This window comes from Python bivittatus, unplaced genomic scaffold (assembly GCF_059951505.1).
Source record: "Python bivittatus isolate LINGU-HERP-01145 unplaced genomic scaffold, Pbiv_v1 ctg000800_np1212, whole genome shotgun sequence".
Lineage (NCBI taxonomy): Eukaryota > Metazoa > Chordata > Lepidosauria > Squamata > Pythonidae > Python > Python bivittatus.
This window is the reverse complement of record NW_028277105.1, coordinates 1,327,095-1,346,445: the sequence shown is the minus strand read 5'-3', so window position 1 is coordinate 1,346,445 and position 19,351 is coordinate 1,327,095. Positions and strand designations below refer to the sequence as shown.

The 19,351-nt window shown below is 43.6% G+C and overlaps 1 protein-coding gene across 1 annotated transcript; it reads right to left on the bottom strand.

The window, feature by feature from the left end:
* Nucleotides 1-1,079: 1,079 nt before the first annotated feature.
* Nucleotides 1,080-18,620, bottom strand: GPSM3 (G protein signaling modulator 3). The gene is made up of 5 exons (XM_015888441.3): nucleotides 18,435-18,620; nucleotides 13,560-13,704; nucleotides 11,902-12,052; nucleotides 7,575-7,750; nucleotides 1,080-3,955 (listed from the first exon to the last, which is right to left on the bottom strand). Exons 2-5 carry the CDS (start codon nucleotides 13,638-13,640, stop codon nucleotides 3,776-3,778), a joined length of 588 nt encoding a protein of 195 aa, XP_015743927.1. The 5' UTR covers nucleotides 13,641-13,704; nucleotides 18,435-18,620; the 3' UTR covers nucleotides 1,080-3,775.
* Between the last annotated feature and the right edge of the window lie 731 nt (nucleotides 18,621-19,351).

Below are 19,351 nucleotides of genomic sequence, written 5' to 3'. Positions count from 1 at the left end.
TCAAGCCGTCGGAAAAAGAGAACGCTCCGTTTGTGACGTCATAATGGCCATTGTGAAACACCTCCTCCCCCCCCGTGGGTAGAGAGCCACGCTGTAATCCACCCCGCGACCTTGAAGGGCAAATCAAGTCTAGATTGTCCCATAAAGGTAAACCGCCCAGCGTCAAAAACTTTATCGGCTTTTCCACAAGGCGAAGACCAACAAATTCAATTTCTCTGATTGCGTATCAAGGAGATCCATCACAAAATGAATGTCTGATGTTTGGCACCCTTTAAAGACTGCCATTGATGCGGCTCCAAATTTGTCCCCTGCCCCACTGGATGAATTGGCCTATTATGCGGCTGCTGCAGCATAATACATAATACAGTACAGCAGTGTTTCTCAACCTTGGCAACTTTAAGATGGGTGGACCAACTCCCAGAATTCCCCAGCCAGCCTGGGCTGGGCTGGGGAATTCTGGGAGTTAGAGTCCACTTATCTTAGTTGCCAGGGTTGAGAAACACTGCTCCAGGATTGGGGCTGGCTATGCCGGTCGATGTATTTTACCTTATTTTTTATTTTATTTTATTATTTTTTATTTTATTATATTTTATTATTAGGCAGCCAGTTTGGTCTAGTGGTGAAGGCACCGGGCTAGAATCCAGGAGATGGTGAGTTCTAGTCCTGCCTTAGGCATGAAAGCTGGTTGGGTGACTTTGGGCCAGTCCTCTCTCAACCCAGCCCACCTCACAGGGTTGTTGTTGTGGGGAAAATAGGAGGTGGGAGCCTTCGGTATGTATGCTGCCTTGAATTGACAAAAAATAAAGGCAGGATAAATCAAATAAATAAATTTTAAGTTGGAATTTGCTGTTTGCAGCCTTGGAACTTATTATTTGGATTGTTTTAATGGCTGGTTTTAACTTTGTACCCCACCCAGAGTCACTACTGTGAGATGGGTGGCCTTGTAAAAAATATAAATAGATAAATAAAAGTTAGCTTTGCCTACAACTGACTTGCAACGACGACTGTGTTTCAACACATGACTCCCTCCAAAAGGAGCCCCCCAAATGCAATTTTAATGTGACAGAGATTTTAAAAAATTCAGTACAGAAAGCAATTATGTTACCCATTTTTAATTAATTTAAAATCGTATCCACTTTATTTTTTTTTTCTCCCCTTAGCTTGCAAGAGTTTACACAGCCCTTCCTTGGAGAGCCTGTTCATCCATGGAGAGCGACAGGCCAGCTTTCATTTTGGCCAAAACTCCCTTAAGAGGCATTAAACAATATTTACCCCAAGGGTCTTGGGGATACAGTTGTATATATGCACGTGTGTGTGTCTGTGTGTTTTAAATGCTCTTTATTCCCCCAAATTAAATTAAAATCAAATCAGTTCCTCTTTAAATTGCCAGATGAAAAGAATGAAAGCCATTCTTAAAAAACAAAACCATTTAATGCTCTGCAATTGGATGGGGAGAATAGAAATCACAAGAGGAGTCAAATTCCCCCCCCCCCGCCGCCAACTTTATTCTACTTTCCGCAATCTGTTCTCATTGTTTTCCCTAATTTTGACCTCAGAAGAACAAGAAGTGGCTTGGCCAAACAGCCAGCGATAATCCACAAGCAATTCTAATATGTGGTAAGCGCTTATCTTCCCTTTACGCATCTGGCCAGGGTTGTCTGTAAGATATGGTCAAAAAAGTCAAAATGGTGGCCATGACTGTGTTTGAAACTCTGCCTGTATTTTAATGTGTGTTAATTGGCACATTCAGATAGAATAAATCTAGATTATTCTGGGTGTCCTTGGACAACGTATAATAGCACACAGGGCTCATTCACTCTTGTTTTACATCTCTCATTCATGCAAGGAGATAAACAAACTACAAATAATTTAGAGTTACGACAAACCCATGATCCTGATTTGCTATTCCCAAATAAATTCTGTCATGATCCCAGCTTGTTTTGAGTAGAAAAGAGGTTTAGATATAATTCTCAGCAAACCATTTCTAGATTAGCTGGAACAAAACGAGAGGAAACAGTTTGCTTACACCCATACAGCACTCATTCAAAATAAATCAGGAATTAGGGCTTGTATCATTCTGAGCCAGCACAGGTGGTGCTGGTTTGCCCATTGTTACTTTTCTATAGCATCACCTGTTTGTTCATTCACCATTCACTTCCCTGGAACATGCTCACCTAATCTTGAATTGACTATTTCTCTTGCATAGAATCACAATACTGTAGCTTCACAACATAATTTATTACAACCGCGTTAAAGCGCAATTGTGCATGAAGAATGAGAAGCAGTCAATTGCTGCAGGTTTTGTTAGCTCTTATGTGCTATATATGTTATGGGGGAAAATAGCTTAATTGGTAAGAAAATCCAATCACGGTTCCACTTCCAGTACAAAGATGCACGGGGAGTGTGGAACTCAAAAGTCTGACCACAGAGCCTTTAAATCTACAGAGATTGGAACAACAACACCCTGAATTTTGGGAATTATGATCCCAACATATTGAAGTCCAGCAGACTGAAGAATGAGAGTTGGCAACATAGCATCTGGGGGTCCAAGATGTACATAAGACCCCCAAAAGATGATTCCAAAGCCTTCTCTTCAAAGTTTACAAATTCCAAAACTTCACGTGTGCAACCAAGTCGTGCATGAACACCGTACTCTCCCCAAATGGGAACACAATCTAATTTCGACAGCCCTTTTTTTTTAATATTTGGGGTGGGAAGTACCTATGGTATAATTATTTAAACAATTTATATGCCTGCCCATCTCACAGCAGGGACTCCGTACCTAGACAATGGGTGAGAGATTGCCATGGGGCTTGAGGTCTGAAAGTACCCAGCCCCACGAGTAGGGAGAAACAAGAAAAGGAGACTCAAGCCCTCCAATCTAGGCTTGTGAGTTTCCCCAGCATAGTTAGTGGGCTACTGCGTGACCCAGAATGCTGGATTACATGGGTGGAGGGCCAGATCCAGCAGGCCTCTCCTGAAATTCTTAAATAAAACAGGGTCCATAATGTTTTTAAGAATTAGAAGTCCATCAGCTGTCTCTTTTCTTAGCAAGCAAATGAAAGCAGCTGAATTTATTTTGTGCTTTTCAAATAAACTCTAGGTCTAACTTACTAGATGTGTTGACCCATTTCCCTAATTCTTACCCTGCATGGCCCCAATTGGAGGGCCCCAGATTCAGAAAGGTTGCACTCAACATCAAATTATTTAGGAAAAGTGCTAAATTAAGAGCTTATCCACTGCAGGGACGCGTTAGCTGAAATATTGTGCCTTATGCTTTTGGGATGAACGTGCTAAGCTTAAATCCACGGCCTCGAAGCATCTTAAGACTGTCATATATTGCAAATAGGGCTTTTCCCATCCCCTTTACCAAGAGTATGTTCTTTCTCATGCCACCACTAAACCTTTAAAATCATGGCACCACTTTGTGACTTTTCACGGTCCTTGTAAATGCATTGCTGTTGCCACTAAGGGCTTTTGGTGGGGAGGAAGTAGAGATGGGTGGAAGGTGTCTCCACCGAGCGTTAGAAAGGACAGATGTCATAACCAGTAAACAATTAGCCGTTTGCAAAGCTGCAGTGGGGTGAAGCCTGAGTTTTGCTCATCCTTGTGCTACAAACCATGGCACTTTTACTGTACAAAGTTTCCCAACATAGCAGAGCTTGATTTCTCAGTCCCCCAAACCTTCATTTGAGGTCAACACAGTTCCAGCTTTTAACCATGTCAAAAGTCTCTGGAACTCCCAAATGATGGAAGGAGAGCCTTGGGAGGAGTTTCATATACCATGTAGAAAGGAGGGATGTCTTCTTAGTAAGGGTGGGGCAGCAAGGCCAGGAGGAGGTGCAGAGCGCTGATCTTCCATCCTGGTTCCTTGGGCTGTGAGCAGTAAATCCAGCAGCCCTTGAATTCCTACCGGGATAGGAGGCTCCGTGCGCTGATCCTCCAGACGCTGGCTCTGTAGAAGAGGGAGAAAGAGTTAGGGATCACCGCTGGTTTCTGGAGGGGAGAAACAAGTTGCTTGCAGGGGAAGGGAAGCCAACGATCCCTTGGGATTTCACCAAGTTGTTGATCCAGAAGAGGAATTGATCTACCTCTAATGGTTACACAGCTCTCTATGGGCTTGGGCAGAAGTGGGTCATCAAGTCTTGTAGCCATCAGCTTCTTTTCTCTTCAGAGTCCCCCTCCCTCCGCCCCACCCCATTTGTATTGCTCATATTTCACAGTGGGATTTTTGGGGGGGAAATGAAGCCAAGAGATGGACTGGGCCAGGGTTGTCCAGCAAGGTAGATGCAAAAAGGCCAAGTGGGCAGCCACAAGGATGGGATCGAAGCTGCCCTCTTGACCTTGGTGACCCCTCCAGAGATGTTCCTGTTCTGGGCCACCAGCAGGCTTAATGCAGATGTAAAACTAAGAAGAATCTGCTTTAAATGGAAGATACCCTAAATCCCATCCTCCATCTTCTCACAGCATTTTTGTCATAGAAGGGGAAAAGGGCAGGATTGAATGTGTATGTGTGCTTTACACACACACACACACACACACACAGAGTCCCAAAAGTGCAGTTAGTGTAGTTTTAAGCTTTTTTAAGGCTGTGTATGTATGTATGTGAGATAGATTTCAAAGAAGCAGTAAATTGTATCAACAGTTACATATTTATTAGACAGAGCTATATTTATTTTATTCTCATGTATAATAAAATTAACTGCTACTAGATGAAGACAATGACCTAAAGTTGTTTCTGACTCACGCCGATTGAATCATAAAACTAAGCATTTGCAGAGCCTGTCAATACAACAAATAAAACCCTCACCCGACTAATTTTATCAGTTAGTGAATTCCCACCCACCCCTAAAAGTAAACATTTATGTTAGATATGTTTAATTTATTTGCCAACTTGTGTGCTGCTTCAGAGGTAGGTGGCTTACACTGGAGTCACTCAAACTGTGTGTAGAGAGCCAGGGAGATGACCTTGGAGAAGGAATCCAGAGGCCATTAGGAAAAAATCAAGTGCGCAAGAAATGTGAGTTAAGTCCAGAGGGGTGGGAGATTACAAAGAGGCTCAGGGCAGCCCCTTGCTGGGGTATAAGGAGGAGGGAAGGGAAGACATGGACAGACTTACAAGATTCTGTTATTATAGCCTATCTTGAGAAAGCATCGTTCTGGTCATCCTGTTTCCCAATCTGGTCTTCCTTGAAGGGCTGACACTATGTTCTGCAGAACCCCCTATCACAGATGGCTTTGCCTCTTGCTTCTTGATTTTTTTTTAACTAACAGTTTCTGTGGCCTGAAAAAGTTTGAAGACCCCTGTCTTATACCTAGGGTTAGAATCATCAGATGAATTACAGCTAAAAACAAACAGGCAAGACTAGAGGTGTCCATGGCATGTGGGGGAGCAGAACCAATCAAACGTCTCCCCCACCAAGAGAGGAGACCCCTCCATCCAACCCCAGATCCTGACATGGCTGGCTGGGGGAATTCTGGGAGTTGAAGTCCACACATCTTAAAGTCGATGAGGTTGAGAAACACTGGTCTAAAGACAAAACAGTTAGATATGAGATAAGCAGAAGCTTTCCAGCACTCACAGAAGTGCTCCTAGCAAAACGATGTCCACTAAGTTATAAAGACATGAAAGCAGCACAATGACCAACACAACGACAAAGCACGCTTCTTTAACTCTGAAGAAAGAGAGAAGCTGTTCTTAATGGGTTGGGTCTTGATCTTCTACTATCGTCTGAACGAATGGAAGGCAACAGTAGATCTTGTTTCTCTTCGATTTCCTACAGCCTCAGATCAAATAGTATAGACGGGGTCAAAACTTCAGGTTTCTCTCCAGTTTTTTAAGTTGGGGAGACATGTAATGAGGTTCCTCCTGAGATCTGGATGGGCCCCCACCTTGCTGCTGTTTTGAAGGACCTTGAAGACCTGGTTCTTCACCCAGGCCTTTGGCGAAGGAAAGTGAAGCCCCCTTTGGACGGCGTAGCTTCGTTTCTTTTCATTCCTGTCTGTTTTTAGTTTGTCCTTCTTGCCATCTTTGCCCTTCGTTTTTGTCTTTTGTCTTTTGTCTTGTTTTTAACGTTTTTATTTGTAACCACCCAGAATCATTGGGAGTCGGGCAGCGTATACATTTAAAATAATAATAATAATTAAAAAAAAAAGAAGATTGCACAGACGGACTACAAAAAACGGCATGATAAAGTAGCAACGATGGTGCATTGGAATATCTGCAAGAAATACCATTTGCCTGCAAGCAAGGACTGGTGGGACCACAAAACAGAGTAATAGAAAATGAAGAAACTAAAGTGCTCTGGGACTTCAGAATTGAAACAGACAAGCACCTGCCACACAACACCGCAGACTTGACCATTGTTGATAAGAAAGACGAAGAGTCTGGATAGGGGACATTGCAATCCCTGGAGACAGCAGAATGGAAGAGAAAGAACTGGAGAAAATCACAAAATACAAAGACCTGCAAATAGAAGTAGAACGACTGTGGCAAAAGAAAGCAAAGATGGTACCAATAGTTACAGGCGCCTTGGGTGCAATCCCAGAACATCTGGAGCCCCACTTGAAGACCATCGGCAGTGACAAAATCACCACCAGTCAATTGCAAAAGGCAGCTTTACTTGGAACAGCTTCTATCCTGCGACGATACCTTTTTAACACCCTCAAACAACATCTGTCTATCCCAGGGCCTTGGGAAGGACTGGATAGATGGACAAATATGCCACGTCCCTCCTGAACGTCTGGCTGATGGTGCGACCAACAAAAATAATAATTACAACACAGGGAAGCAAAGTCTGTTCTCACACTTCCTGTAGCAGGTTCGCTGCCTGTTGCCGCAACAATTGGCTCTGGGCCAATTTCTTTTCTAATTGGCACTGCTAAACCCTCTGGGTGTATCGCTGATATGAGAAGTGGGAACTGCGATAAAATGAAAACCTCGGAAATGGTTTAAGGTTCTCCTTTGGGCATTTGGGGTCACCTTTTGGGCTGCTTTTGGTTTTTCCTTGAAAATCCTTCTGTTTTTCTGCAAAGCTTGAGGTTTCAGCAAATCTCCTGAAACTTCTCACCCCTGACGGGTCATGCTATTTTTGTCTAAACACACAATGGCATTTCCATCCTGGGCTACGTGGCTGTGTGGTTGTGTAAGGGTGATGTAATTGTCATTGTTAACGGTATTATGTTGATCTTGCTTTTCCTCCCCAGCACGGTTGTCTTTTGTTGCTATTGTCAGTTTATTTATTCATAAACTGCCCAGAGTGGCTGGTGAGGAGGTGGCCTTAGAAATGGATTAAATAAATAAATCCTGACCCTGGAATTATTCTTCATTTATTTTATTATTTATGCATAAAGGGCAGCACCCCTTTTCCCTTCCCACGATGATAGCTCCAAAGGAGTGGCGCACAAGGGGGATTGCAACCATAAAACCCTAGGATTTATAAAGCCATAAAACCATCCTGTTACAACAGCTTAAGCCCTAAATCTACAATCTGACAATTTGGGAGGGCAATGATGGCCCTGGAAAGAGAAAAGAGTCCCCTGGGATCTCGCCTGGGAGGGTCGATGGCACGTACCTGGTGAGCCAGGATAGTGTCATAGAGTTGCTCTTCCGATATCCCAGAATTCTCTCCACTTGCAGCTTCAGCCCCCGCGAAATCAGCCCGCTGGTCATTGAGCCTCCGGGCCTGGATTGTGGCCACCATGTCAAAAAATTCTTCAGCCTGGAGGGAAGTCAGAGACGAGAAGAAGACTGGAAAAGGGGGGAGGAGGAGGAGGAAGAGGAGGAGGAGGAGATGACAATGATCAAATTCACCCCTTTTCTGAGTTTGTACAATCCACTGAACCATCATCTCCCCAAGGGGTTGGATTTGCACAATCCACAAAGCAAAGCACCAACCCAATGTGCAAACAGCAACAACCAGGGTTAAAACTAACTAGTTTGTGTGTGTTGTAGGAACGCTGCTACTAAGCCCTAAATGTTGACTCGGTTAAGCGTAGAGTGAGAACTGAGACAAGGCATCACAAAACCCACACTTGAAATTGTCCCCAAGAGAATCCTGGATAGGGAATCCTGGGTAATGATTTTGGACCCCCTTTCAACAAAATAAAATAGGAATAAAATATCTGCGGGGTTTTTGGGGGTGGGTGGGTGAAGGGCATCTCCTTGCAAAATGGGAGGGTGGAGGGCAATGGTCCATTCTGTTCCTGAGTTTCCTAAGAGAAATGTCAGGGGAAATGACTTTTTAATCCTCAGCCTGGTTTCTGGAGATCACGTCTTCACAGAAGAGCATTAGGCCTCTGAAGTTTGTTGCAGAGGCCAGGTTAGATCATTGATATTCACAGTGATGGTCATTCACAATCAGTAACAGTAAGCCTCTTTGAACAATTTGCACTAAAAATCAGGCATTTGTATAGGAGGGGAGTCATGTTCCTCTGTGGTAGCCAGAAATCAGGAGTTTGGTAGCACCTTTTCAGACTAATGCATCTTATTAAAAGGGAAACATTCACAGACACAAATTTGCAAATTTAAAAAAAATAGCTTCTCCTTTTCATTTCAGAAATTCCTACTAATATATCGGGGGAGAAATGTATCATCTGAGTCCCTTTTGTGTGGCCCTGAACCCCTTCTGTGGACAATTGTCAAAGATCAGCCCTTTAGCTTTTCACCATTTTGAGGTAACAGACTGCCAGCCCTACTAGGTTAAACTAGACCAGGAAATCAACACCACAGGAAGCTAAGACTGCTTTTATTGAGACGGGCTATAATAATACAATCTTGCAAGTCTGTGTTTGTCAGCCTTACCAGGTAGACCAGACAGGAAACATGTCAGTTTCAGTTTCATTACCAGTTCAGCTAATTCTATTTTATTGCAAAGCTACATTAACAGAATCTTGCAACTCTGAGAGTACCATTCTCCTCCCATCTCCTTTACCCTGGAGAAATTAGGGAGGATCTCTTCTGAACCTCTTGCCCCATCCATTATGCAACTGAGGGCTATGCTCTCTCTTATCTGACCGTCCCCTAGGCAGCGTCTCTGGGCCCAGTCTCCCAAGGTCATTCCCACATACCATTACATTGTTGTGCTTCCCGTCCTTCTTATACCCCGGTGAATCAAGAAGGTGCCTGTCAGAGCGTTTCTGAATGTTATCTCGTTGTTCTGGACTTAAAAAATGTTTCAGCCCCTTTTGCCTAGGTAATAGTTCTTGCAGATTTCCATCAAGGCCATCTTCCTTACTCTCTACAGCAGCATTAATCTCAGCAACTATAAGATGTGTGGACGTCAATTCCCAGAATTCCCCAGCCAGCATGGGGAAAAAATGAAAATTCCAGTTGCGTGTCTGAGATGCCTCTGTCCCCAGAGCATCAAACACAGCCCTCAGATGCTCAAATGTTCCTCTTATTTTGTTGTGCACGAACACATTCTTTTGAAAAAGGAAAAAAAAAAAAAGAATTGTGCAAGATGAGTTTCTGAAACTGGCGGAAAAGCTGCATCTTGTGGAAATTTTAATCACTGCCACTTCAAGCTAACTTGGCTTAGTCCTCATTTCGAACGAAATGCTGAAGTTTCTGTTGCACAATTGAGGAGGGTTCCCCAAAGGCTTTTTTTTAAGAAACCGAGTTTATGCTATAATTAGGAAGTGAGAAAATAACTGCTGTGTATTTTCTCAAGCGGTTGGCTTTCGGCTTCTGTCAGATACCGAACGCAAAACCAAAAAGCAAAAGGATACCCATCACGCGTGTAAAAAGGGGCGGGGCTTCCCAACCCAGTTGCAACCACCATCTTGACCTTTTTGACTCCCTGGGCATTCTAATACTTCTACCACATTTTGGTTAAAAGGTTGAGCTCCTGGGGGTCTCGTCCTTTGCCACAGGGGGCGGGGCTGAGCAGACATCCAGTTTTCCCAGTGAAACCAGTGAACAGCAATGGAGTTGTCACATGGTTGGGATCTAAGCACACGGGTTTCCTAAATGCTTCATTCCCCTGATATGACCCAGTTGTGGTGGGTGAGGAATGTCAAATTTCCCTGCCTTGTGAAACTCAGCACTATCTTATCCCCCCAATCGCTTCATTGCATGATGCTTAAAGTAGGGCCCAACTTTGACACTCAATAGCATAAATAACTGAATTAAAGGAAGGAGGGTACCCTGTTTTCTCCGGTGCAGGGGAAAAAAGAAAGAAAATAAGTGGAAAAACACCCTGAATTGATTTTCATTCTGCAAACTTGATTCCTGAGCCCGCACGCTTTCTGAATTCATGCAGCTCCTTGGATTATAAATAAACCAGACAGATTCAAACCCCATAGCGAGCCACCCGCCCACAAAGGTGGAAACTGGAATACGGAAACGATCCTGCCAGGTCTTTAACTGACACGGCCTTTGCTTAAATGAGGGCTAGAAACTTCTTTTTCAACCTCTGAACAAAAAAACCCGAATGGCATCTTCTGTCGAATGTAATTAAATAAAGACACTAATCTCTGATTCCAGATCCTTAGATTTCGGATTACCAACTAACTAGGAAAAAAGAGGTAGCCCAACTCGCTCACCTACTCCAGCGCTCTTGAGCAGGTGTTGGAAATGCAAAAAAACCCCGCTAAGGAGCCTCCATAATATGGGTAGAAAGGTTACATTATGAATGGCTGCAGATCGGGGTAAGCAAACTTTTGGCACCAGCTGGTACGTTTGGAGAGCTGAGGTTGTGTTGTGGGCACGCTCACAAAATGGCTAATCCCCAAACGTCCAGAAATCATCTGGGTAAGGTGGTCTTCTTCTCCCTCTCCTGACACCAGGGCATCTCTTTGAAACCTACTCACTTTTTCTCTTTTTTTCTGGGCAGGTCCGAAGAAAGCAACCCTATTTATCTACCCTATTTCTCTCTTAGGCGTGCCCATGGGAGCTGTGGGTCAAGCAGAGGCATTCTGGGAACGTGAGTCGCCGCCATCAGTTTCCCCTTTGGTATAATTTTATATGCTTATTCATATAAAATAATAATGGTTTACAATCATCGTTCTAAATTATTTTATAAGAATGAGATACAATAATTTATCATTATTGTATCGTTTATAAATATAAATGCAGGATGTGAGTTGCTGCCATGAGTTTCCCCTTTGGAATAATTTTACGTTCTTATTCATGTAAAATAATAATAATTTATCATTATCATGATAAATTATTTTCTAAGAATGACATAAAGCAGTTTATAATAATTATTATAAATTATTTATATCGGTCTTATAAAATCATTTATAAGAACGATATAAAATAATTTATAATGATATCCTTTAGAAATGTAAACGCGGGATGTAAGCTGTTTATTATTATCATGACAATTTATCATAATAAATTATTATTTATGATAAACGGTTTATTATAAATTATTTTATAAGAACGATACAAAGTCATTTATAATTATTATATTGTTTGTAAATATAAACGCAGGATGTAAGCTGTTCGTTATTATTATTATTATTATTATTATAACGATATTATTATTTATTTATTTTATTAAACTTGTCCCCGCCCATCTCCCCCCAATGGGGGACTCTGGGCAGCTCACAACATATTAAAGCAATAAATAGATATACAGTTAAAATTTACAACCGCACACGTTTACAGAAATAAAAGGAAAAAAACTATATCCTTATTATAATAATAATAATGAACAGCTTACATCCTGCAACGATACCTTTAACACCATAAAACAACATTTGCCCATCTGAGATCCTTGGAAAGGGCTCGATAGGTGGACAGAAATGCCAAATCCAGTCTAAACATCTGGTGATGCTGTGAACAACCATTGTAATCATTTAATTATATCCAATATAAAAATAGCTCAGATGGGTCAATAAATGGCGATCCTGGTGTTAGGAAATGAGAGAGGGCAATACACAGATCTGTCTTACCTGTCTGGTCATTCTCCAGTAATCCCGTAGGAGTCGGGGGCAGTGATTTCCAAGGCCGGGCAGGTGTGTGTTTCCGAATTCTTTGCTTCGATCTCAAAATACATTCACCCTGGATTGGCGGAGCACTGAAATCAACTTGAGAAGAGAGGCTCTGGATGGGAAGAATAAGAGAGAGAAACAGCACAAGTGGAATGGGTGTTTATCTGAGTAGAGTCTAGACCAGTGTTTCTCAACCTTGGCCACTTGGAGATGTGTGGACTTCAACTTCCAGAATTCCCCAGCCAGCTGGGGGCTGGCTGGGGAATTCTGGGAGTTGAAGTCCACACATCTCCAAGTGGCCAAGGTTGAGAAACACTGCTCTAGTGGGTTGTGTTTTAATTAGAGATTGTTGTACGTTCTACTGTTTTAGAATCTTGTTAGAGGACTTTACATCTGTTCTATACAACGGCTTACTGCCTGAGACAACCTGGTTTGGAAGGGCAGGATGTCCATTTCAAACACCCATAAATAAACAATCCTATACGCCATTGCTGAGGGAGGGGATGGTGGTGCTAAAAGGCTGTCTGTACTTTTCAAAACTTCTTAAAGAAAGAGTGTGGTAAAAGCATCACCATTGTTACTGGATGCAGATCAAAGCCTAGGGCCAGCACCCGATGGCGGGCCCTCGGAGCAAGCAAGATAGCCCGAGATGCTCGTCGGGAACCTATACATCCCCAGGGCGCCTAACTACATACATCTTCCAACAAATGCGATCATCCTTGCTAGCTCGGGCCGCTGGGACTGTCATTTAGCCCCAGCTGAAAACAGATAAAGTAAAACCATCAAATCAGCAACGTTTCTGTCTGCCGTGCTGTTATTAAAGGCACAAGCTGTTTTTTGAGGAAATAAAGCAGGTGAAAACTCTAAACTTAGTCGCCGTAGTGGGGATGTTTCATTCTGAACCACTGCGAGTGAAACCTCGATATAACTCACCCTGCAAAACTGCCACTTCCAAAATTCTCAGAATCTTGCATGGTTTTGTACTTGAAATGGTTCACAATGAACTCTTTTGCAGGCCCCGGATTTCTAGGGCTGCGCGTGCTTCAGAAACAGTTTGGGAGAAGCGTTTAGGACCTTGCAGGAGCACACCACCTCTTTTCTACCACAGTCTGAAGAAAGATGCAGCTGGTTTAATGAACTGTCGAGCCTCTTTAAAACAGCCGCATCTTTTTTTTTCCAGGCTCACCCAGAAGCATGCTGGCTGGGGAATTCTGGGAGTTGAAGTCCACACACCCTAATGTTGCCGAGATTGGGAAACTCCGCTCCAGATGTTTGGGGCTACTATCCCCAGATGGCTGAGGAATTCCAGGACCTCGAGTGCTACCTCATCCGGAAGGCATGACATTAAGGAAGGCGGGTCTATGGCTTTTCTTAAAGGGCCAATTCATTCTCCTCTCTCTTCTTTCCCAGCTGCATTCCATCTCTCCCACTTAGTCTATTCCCCACGACTGTTCAGAGAAATTGCCTCTGCGTGTGTTTTTAATTTGTACTTTTGCACACTTGGGGGTTCATCCTATGCTACAGCCTCCCTCAAGAGATAGGGAACGATAGCATTTGCGTTATAGCAGGACTGATAATGTTTTCATAACGTGCCGCTGCTTGACAGATATGCCCCTTACCCGTTTTCTTGCAGTTTCTGCATCAGAAACACTACACTCCGGTGTCTTTTCTTTTTCTATGGCATTCATTTCATGCTCCATTTTGTTTGCTTGCTCCAAACCGATTGCCTGAGGACTCTTTTACGTGGAAGGTTTTTCTGCTTTGCTACAAGAAAGAAAAAAATAGATTCTGCCCTATTTGAAAATTTCAGGTGTAGAAGTTCTTGGTTCTAAGAGAAAGGAGGGGTCTGTGTGTTTATAAATTAAGATAAAGTGTGCTCTGGATAAATCAGAATTGCTTCCAAGTGCAATTAATTCAGGCATATATTGCCGTCAGCACTTACGTATTTAAACATAAGCATAAATCATATTCTTTGTTGGGGGAGAAATATACCCAAGCATATTAGCTCCTCGTCCTGTAAATTTACAAGCGGAACAATTAGGAAGACAATTAATGGAAGGGAGAGGCAACCCTACAAAGAAATGGAATTAGGGTTGCCAATTTACCAGGGAAAAGTCATTTCCTGCTCCTGGGCCTTTAATTAGTGATTCACTTGGGAGAAAAGCAGCATAGCCAAGTTTTTTGAGGCATGAGGGGAAAAAAAGGATTGTCTGTTACAGCAGCCTGTTCAAGTTGCTGTTAAAGGAGCAAAAATGGTTAGCTAAAAGCTGACAGAGGGTAAGTGAGTACATTCATATTTTTGGGTTCTTTCAAACAGTGTTGCCCTTTTTCCCAGCCAACACTGTTCTGGTGCCTTTTTAACAGCAGATTGATTGATTGATTGATTGATTGATTATATGCCATCAAGTCATTTTCAATTCCTAGCAGCCACACAGATAGATTTTCTCCACGATGATCTGTCCCTAACCTTAACTTTGTACTAGCAATTAAGTTTACAAGTCCTAGTGGATCCTATTTCATTATTGTTGTTGTTGATGATGTTATTTATTAGATGTCTAAGACCACCAAATCCAAGAGGCAAAGCAGTATAGAAAATGATAAACGTCATAAGAACACAGAAATACCAACGTGTTGGAGAAAGACACAAACGGGAACATTTCAACCACCTATTATTAATCAAGCAGGACTACAACTAAGTTTGCTGCACATTGCAGCCTTAGTCAATCTGGGGATTATTTATTTGCTTGTTTATCAAATAAAGCAATAATAACACCGCCCAATTGCATGAAGACTACCTAAACCAGAAGGAGGACATAAAAATAAAAGAAATGGTTTTAGTTTAGTAGGAAGTCTAGGGCTTACGTCAGTGTTGTCCAAACTTGGCCACTTTAAGATGAGTGGACTTCAACTCCCAGAATTCCCCAACCAGCATCTTAATGGGACAGGCTGGCTGGCTGGGGAATTCTGGGAGTTGAAGTCCACTCATCTTAAAGTGGCCAAGTTTGGACAACACTGGCTTACGTGTTTTGCCCCATTCTTCGTGCACTCTTGCATAGTTAAGAGATATCCTAGGATCAGATGTTCACTATATAATCCTTTTCTTTGGATGGAAATGCATTTTAGCAGTTTTTAAAGATGGAGGAGCCCTGAAGGGTGAAAAAGGATGAGCTCCCAAGTCTGGAGGGGTTGGGCGGAATGAAATCGGGGCTTCTCTAGCTTTAATAAATGAACAGAACGGTTGTTCTCAATCTCAGCAATTTTAAAATATGCTGGCTGGGGAATCCTGGGAGTTGAAGTCCGCCCCTCTTAAAGTTGCTGAGATTGAGAAAGACTGGCACAGAAGAAGAGATTTCAGCATCGGTTGGGTAAGCGGCCATTGCGGACCTTCTGTCTTAGTGATGCCGAGCCTCCGAAGGTTTTTCCATAGACGTCTAGGGCTAGAAGGGCCACTGAGAGCATCCACTCCTTTGGCATGCTGGAATCCCAAGTACTGTAAAGCATCCTAGGCTAGTGGCCGTCTACCTGTTGCTTGGACTCACAGTTTTTCAGCCTGATTCCTGTCCTGCCTCTTCTCTCTAGTTAAGAACTAAACATGTAAAACAAGGACTTTCAGTTCCATCTGTGGTTCTAGGTTGAGTCACAACATGCTGTGTGGGTGTCTAAGTATGTATGCATGTTTGTATGTGTGTATGTGTGGTGTACCAAAAGCCAGGCCCCATAAGCCAGTCACAGTATGTTTATTATTTGCGTATTATTTGTTCAATGACCCCTGCTTTTATTTTTTGCTGTCTATTAGATGAGTTTAATCTGAGCTGTCTGTTTGATTCAATGCTTTTAGCCGTTTTCATGTTTTCTCTAATTTCGAATGCTGCCCAGAGTCCACTGGAGTTGGGAAGCTAATAAATGTAATAAATAATCATCATAACAATATGCTTTATTAATTAATAATTAATTTTTTTTGGAGAAAAAAGGTTACTCAAGAATGCTCAGAGTTCATGCATCAAACAAGTAAGGAAATGCTCAGAAGAAAATGGCTAAGTGGAATATTTAATGTCATTTATGTAATAAATTGTCTGTGGGGCCTGACTTTTGGTGTGTGTGTGTGTGTGCGCCCAGAGTCACCCCGCAGTGAGATGGGCAGTGACAAATTTGAAATATAAATAAATAAATAAATAAATAAAATGTGTGTGTATCGACGCTTCAAAGACACTTGAAACGTGTTACGCATTGAGACAAATGAAACAGTTTTACAGCTGGTCCTTGTTTAACGACCACTTGTTCAGCGAACAAACTTACGATGATGGCACTGAACGAGTGGTAGTCATGACCAGACCTCATCCTTACAACTGTTGCAGCGAGCTGCAGTCATATGATGCAATTTGCAACCTTTCTTGCTAGCTTCCCACAAGCAATCTATGGGGAAGCCGGCAGGAAATTGGAAGCTGCGGTCACATGAGGTCCTCGCTTAACGACTTGTGTGGTCCGCATTTAACCACGGCAACAGGGACTGCTGGAACTACCGCTGCTAAGCGGTGGGACCAAGTGGTTTTCCAACTTAACGACTGTGTCACTTAACGATGGAGTTTTCAGTCCCAATCCGTGTGGTTAAACAAGGGCTATCTGTACTCTGAACATACACAACATGCGGTTCTCTGCAAACTGCCTACCTTCTTCTCTCTCACCCTCTTTTCATTCGCAGAAACCATTGCCTGCAATATGGCCAGTGGCCAGGATAGAAGAGATCATAAAAAGGAGAACAGCAGCAAAATGTTGCAGTATAAAATATTCCTGCAAATCAACAGTGCCCCAGAAATACAGTACCCCTTCTATGATAATCTGTTCAATTCCCTTTTTCCTCTTGCTAGTTTAAGACTCATCTTAATGGGACAGGATTTTTAAAGTGTTTTTCCTCCAGTTAAACTCTCCCTCCCCCCCTTTTTTTCTTTTTTTATAGAGGGATGATTTGTTTTGCAAATCTTCAGTTCTTCCCCAAACCAGCTGTTGGTCCACTTTGTGGCCTGGATTCTGTTGTTTTGCTCACATTAGGGATTTGCACTCAAGCAGGACTTCCTCAATCTAGCTCTGTCTGGATCTGATGGATTACAACATCAAGGATATTCACTCAAATGGCCGTGCTGGCTGTGTACACAGGGACTGTAATCCAAGGGGTGTGTAGGATGACAAGAAAGTAGGATTTCGGGAAGACTCCCATGCCTATCACCCTTGCGTTCTCTTTAAGATACCCCAAACAGCCACACACATCAGCCATCCTGGCCAGAAAATATTTGCATTTTTACTGCCTTATTTTTATGAAAGTGAAATGTTTTCTGAACGTGTTCAGAATCACTCTGATCTTAACAATAGCAACAAGCAATTCTTTTGGGAGGGGAGATTCATAAATTATCTTACTTGAGGTGGCATTCAGCATACATTTCCAAGATTCTGAGCCCTAAAATCCAGAATTCTCTGCTTCGCTCCCAGTATAAGAAAAATCACAACCTCCCTGCCACCTGTAGCTTATGCCGTGACAATTGCACAAATGTGTATTTCACCGGGGACAAGCTAGTGGCTTGTTTAGCCTTATTGCAGTGATAATGATGATGATTCAGCTTTACGTTTAGTCGGATCAAAGTCTGTGGGTGGAGGTATTTAGCTCTTTGCCCTCAATCTGATTAAATCAAGCCTTCCTCCCAACTAGCATGTGACAGTACTGTAGTATTTTCTCTCCTTTATAAACTGGAGGCACGAGATGGCCCAGATTTGATGATGGGGCAAAGATGTCAAGCCCCAGTTCCTACATACCATGTTCCCAATTTGGCCCAGCTTTTCTTTCCTCGCATTAGCAACCTGGTTCATAAAGATCCACAACTAGACACAGCCAAATACCACAACATCTGCCTCTTTGACTCTCTGTGCAAGCATTTGCAGTAAAAACTTCCAGTGCAGTAGGACTGACTATGCCAACTTTCTCCAGTCTGATCTCCCCCATGTGTTGGGGCACAACTCCCAGAATTCCTGGTTGACTTGGGAATTCTGGGGGCTGTGGTCCACCCTGTCTAGGGAGTCCTCTCTCAGCCAGTCTTCCACAATCTGGTTTTATTTACGTATTCATTATTCACTTACTTACAGGATTTATACGGCTGCCTATCTCCCGGTGTCTCTCGGCAGCTCACCCAATCCATAAAACGTGGTTAAAAGCGAAGGTACCCGGCCCCCCATCACAGCTCACCCCCCATCCTAGCCCAATGCTTGGTGGAAGAATCAGGTCTTCACAGGTCTGGCATGACTAGTCCCTTGGCTTGGAAGGATGGGGCTGTACCCCGAATATCTGGAAGGCGGCAGGTTGGAGCAGCGGTCTAAGGTCCCAGGTCAGGAGGCCTCCTGAGACCCTCTCGGCTGGACAGGCACTTCCTAAGCAGGAGAGCTCCTTGCCTATAAGCAAAGTCAACTGGATGAAGCCACTCTCTGTGGCCTGTCAGCCCCCCACCCCTCACCTGTCTGGTCCCCTTGTGTTCACATCGCTGGCAGTTTCCGGCAGCGCCTCGTCACCCCCTTCATGTTTGCTCTGGCTTTGCTGGCGTCTGGCCTTCTTCCCCCTCAGCTCATTTAGACGGTTGCTTTGAGAGCTTCTCCTACGGCTGCTTCCGCTGCCTCTCAGCCCTGCCTGGCTACGCCTCGATTTCTACACGGGAAGCCACGACTTCCTGTTCTCGCCGCTACTTGGCTCTCGCGCCTCCCCATCCATCCCCCGGCTGGCCAGAGCAGCAAAGGAAAGGGACAGGTGGAGCGGGGGGGGGGGTCTTTCTTCCCTTGACTCGCTCGACGTTCAGTTTCCACAACCACTTTCCCCGTCAGGGTCAGGAGAAGATGGTGAGCTGAGCCTGCGTCCTTTCCAGGACACGTCTGCAACTTGCTGGGTTCAGTTTTAGCTTTGCTTTTCCTTTCTCCAGGCCTCACCTGTTAATATACAATTCACTTCAGGGATCAGATGGATCGTTAGAACCCTCCACACCAGGGCTGGGGAATTCTGGGAGTTGAAGTCCACACAGCTTCCAGTTGCCAAAGTTGAGAAACCCTGCTCCACGCACATGTGGACCTTCTAGCATTGAAAAATGATTGAAGGGCAAAGTAGTGCATATAAGGGTTCTTCCTCCTATTTTTCCTGCAATGACATCCGGATCGAACATGGAAGGGGGGATCCAGAGTCCCCCGGAAGCTTCCATGGCTGAAGGGAGACCACAATCTGGGTCTCCCCACTGCTAGTCCAGCATCTTCACCCTCACCCCATATTGGCTCTGGGGCTGCGGGGGGAGTGGACAGAATCAGCCAGGTACTCTCACCTGTTGAGATGGTGGAGAAGAGGAGGTGGAGGAGGACAGATTATGATGATGACGACGACGATGATGATCAT

Excerpts from the sequence above, each read along its gene's own strand:
- GPSM3 (XM_015888441.3), bottom strand. The coding sequence starts at position 13,640 with ATGGAGCATGAAATGAATGCCATAGAAAAAGAAAAGACACCGGAGTGT. Across the intron at positions 12,053-13,559 it reads CAGAAACTGCAAGAAAACGG|AGCCTCTCTTCTCAAGTTGA; the intron begins GTAAGGGGCATA and ends CTTCCCATCCAG. Across the intron at positions 7,751-11,901 it reads ACTGGAGAATGACCAGACAG|TCTTCTTCTCGTCTCTGACT; the intron begins GTAAGACAGATC and ends CCCCTTTTCCAG.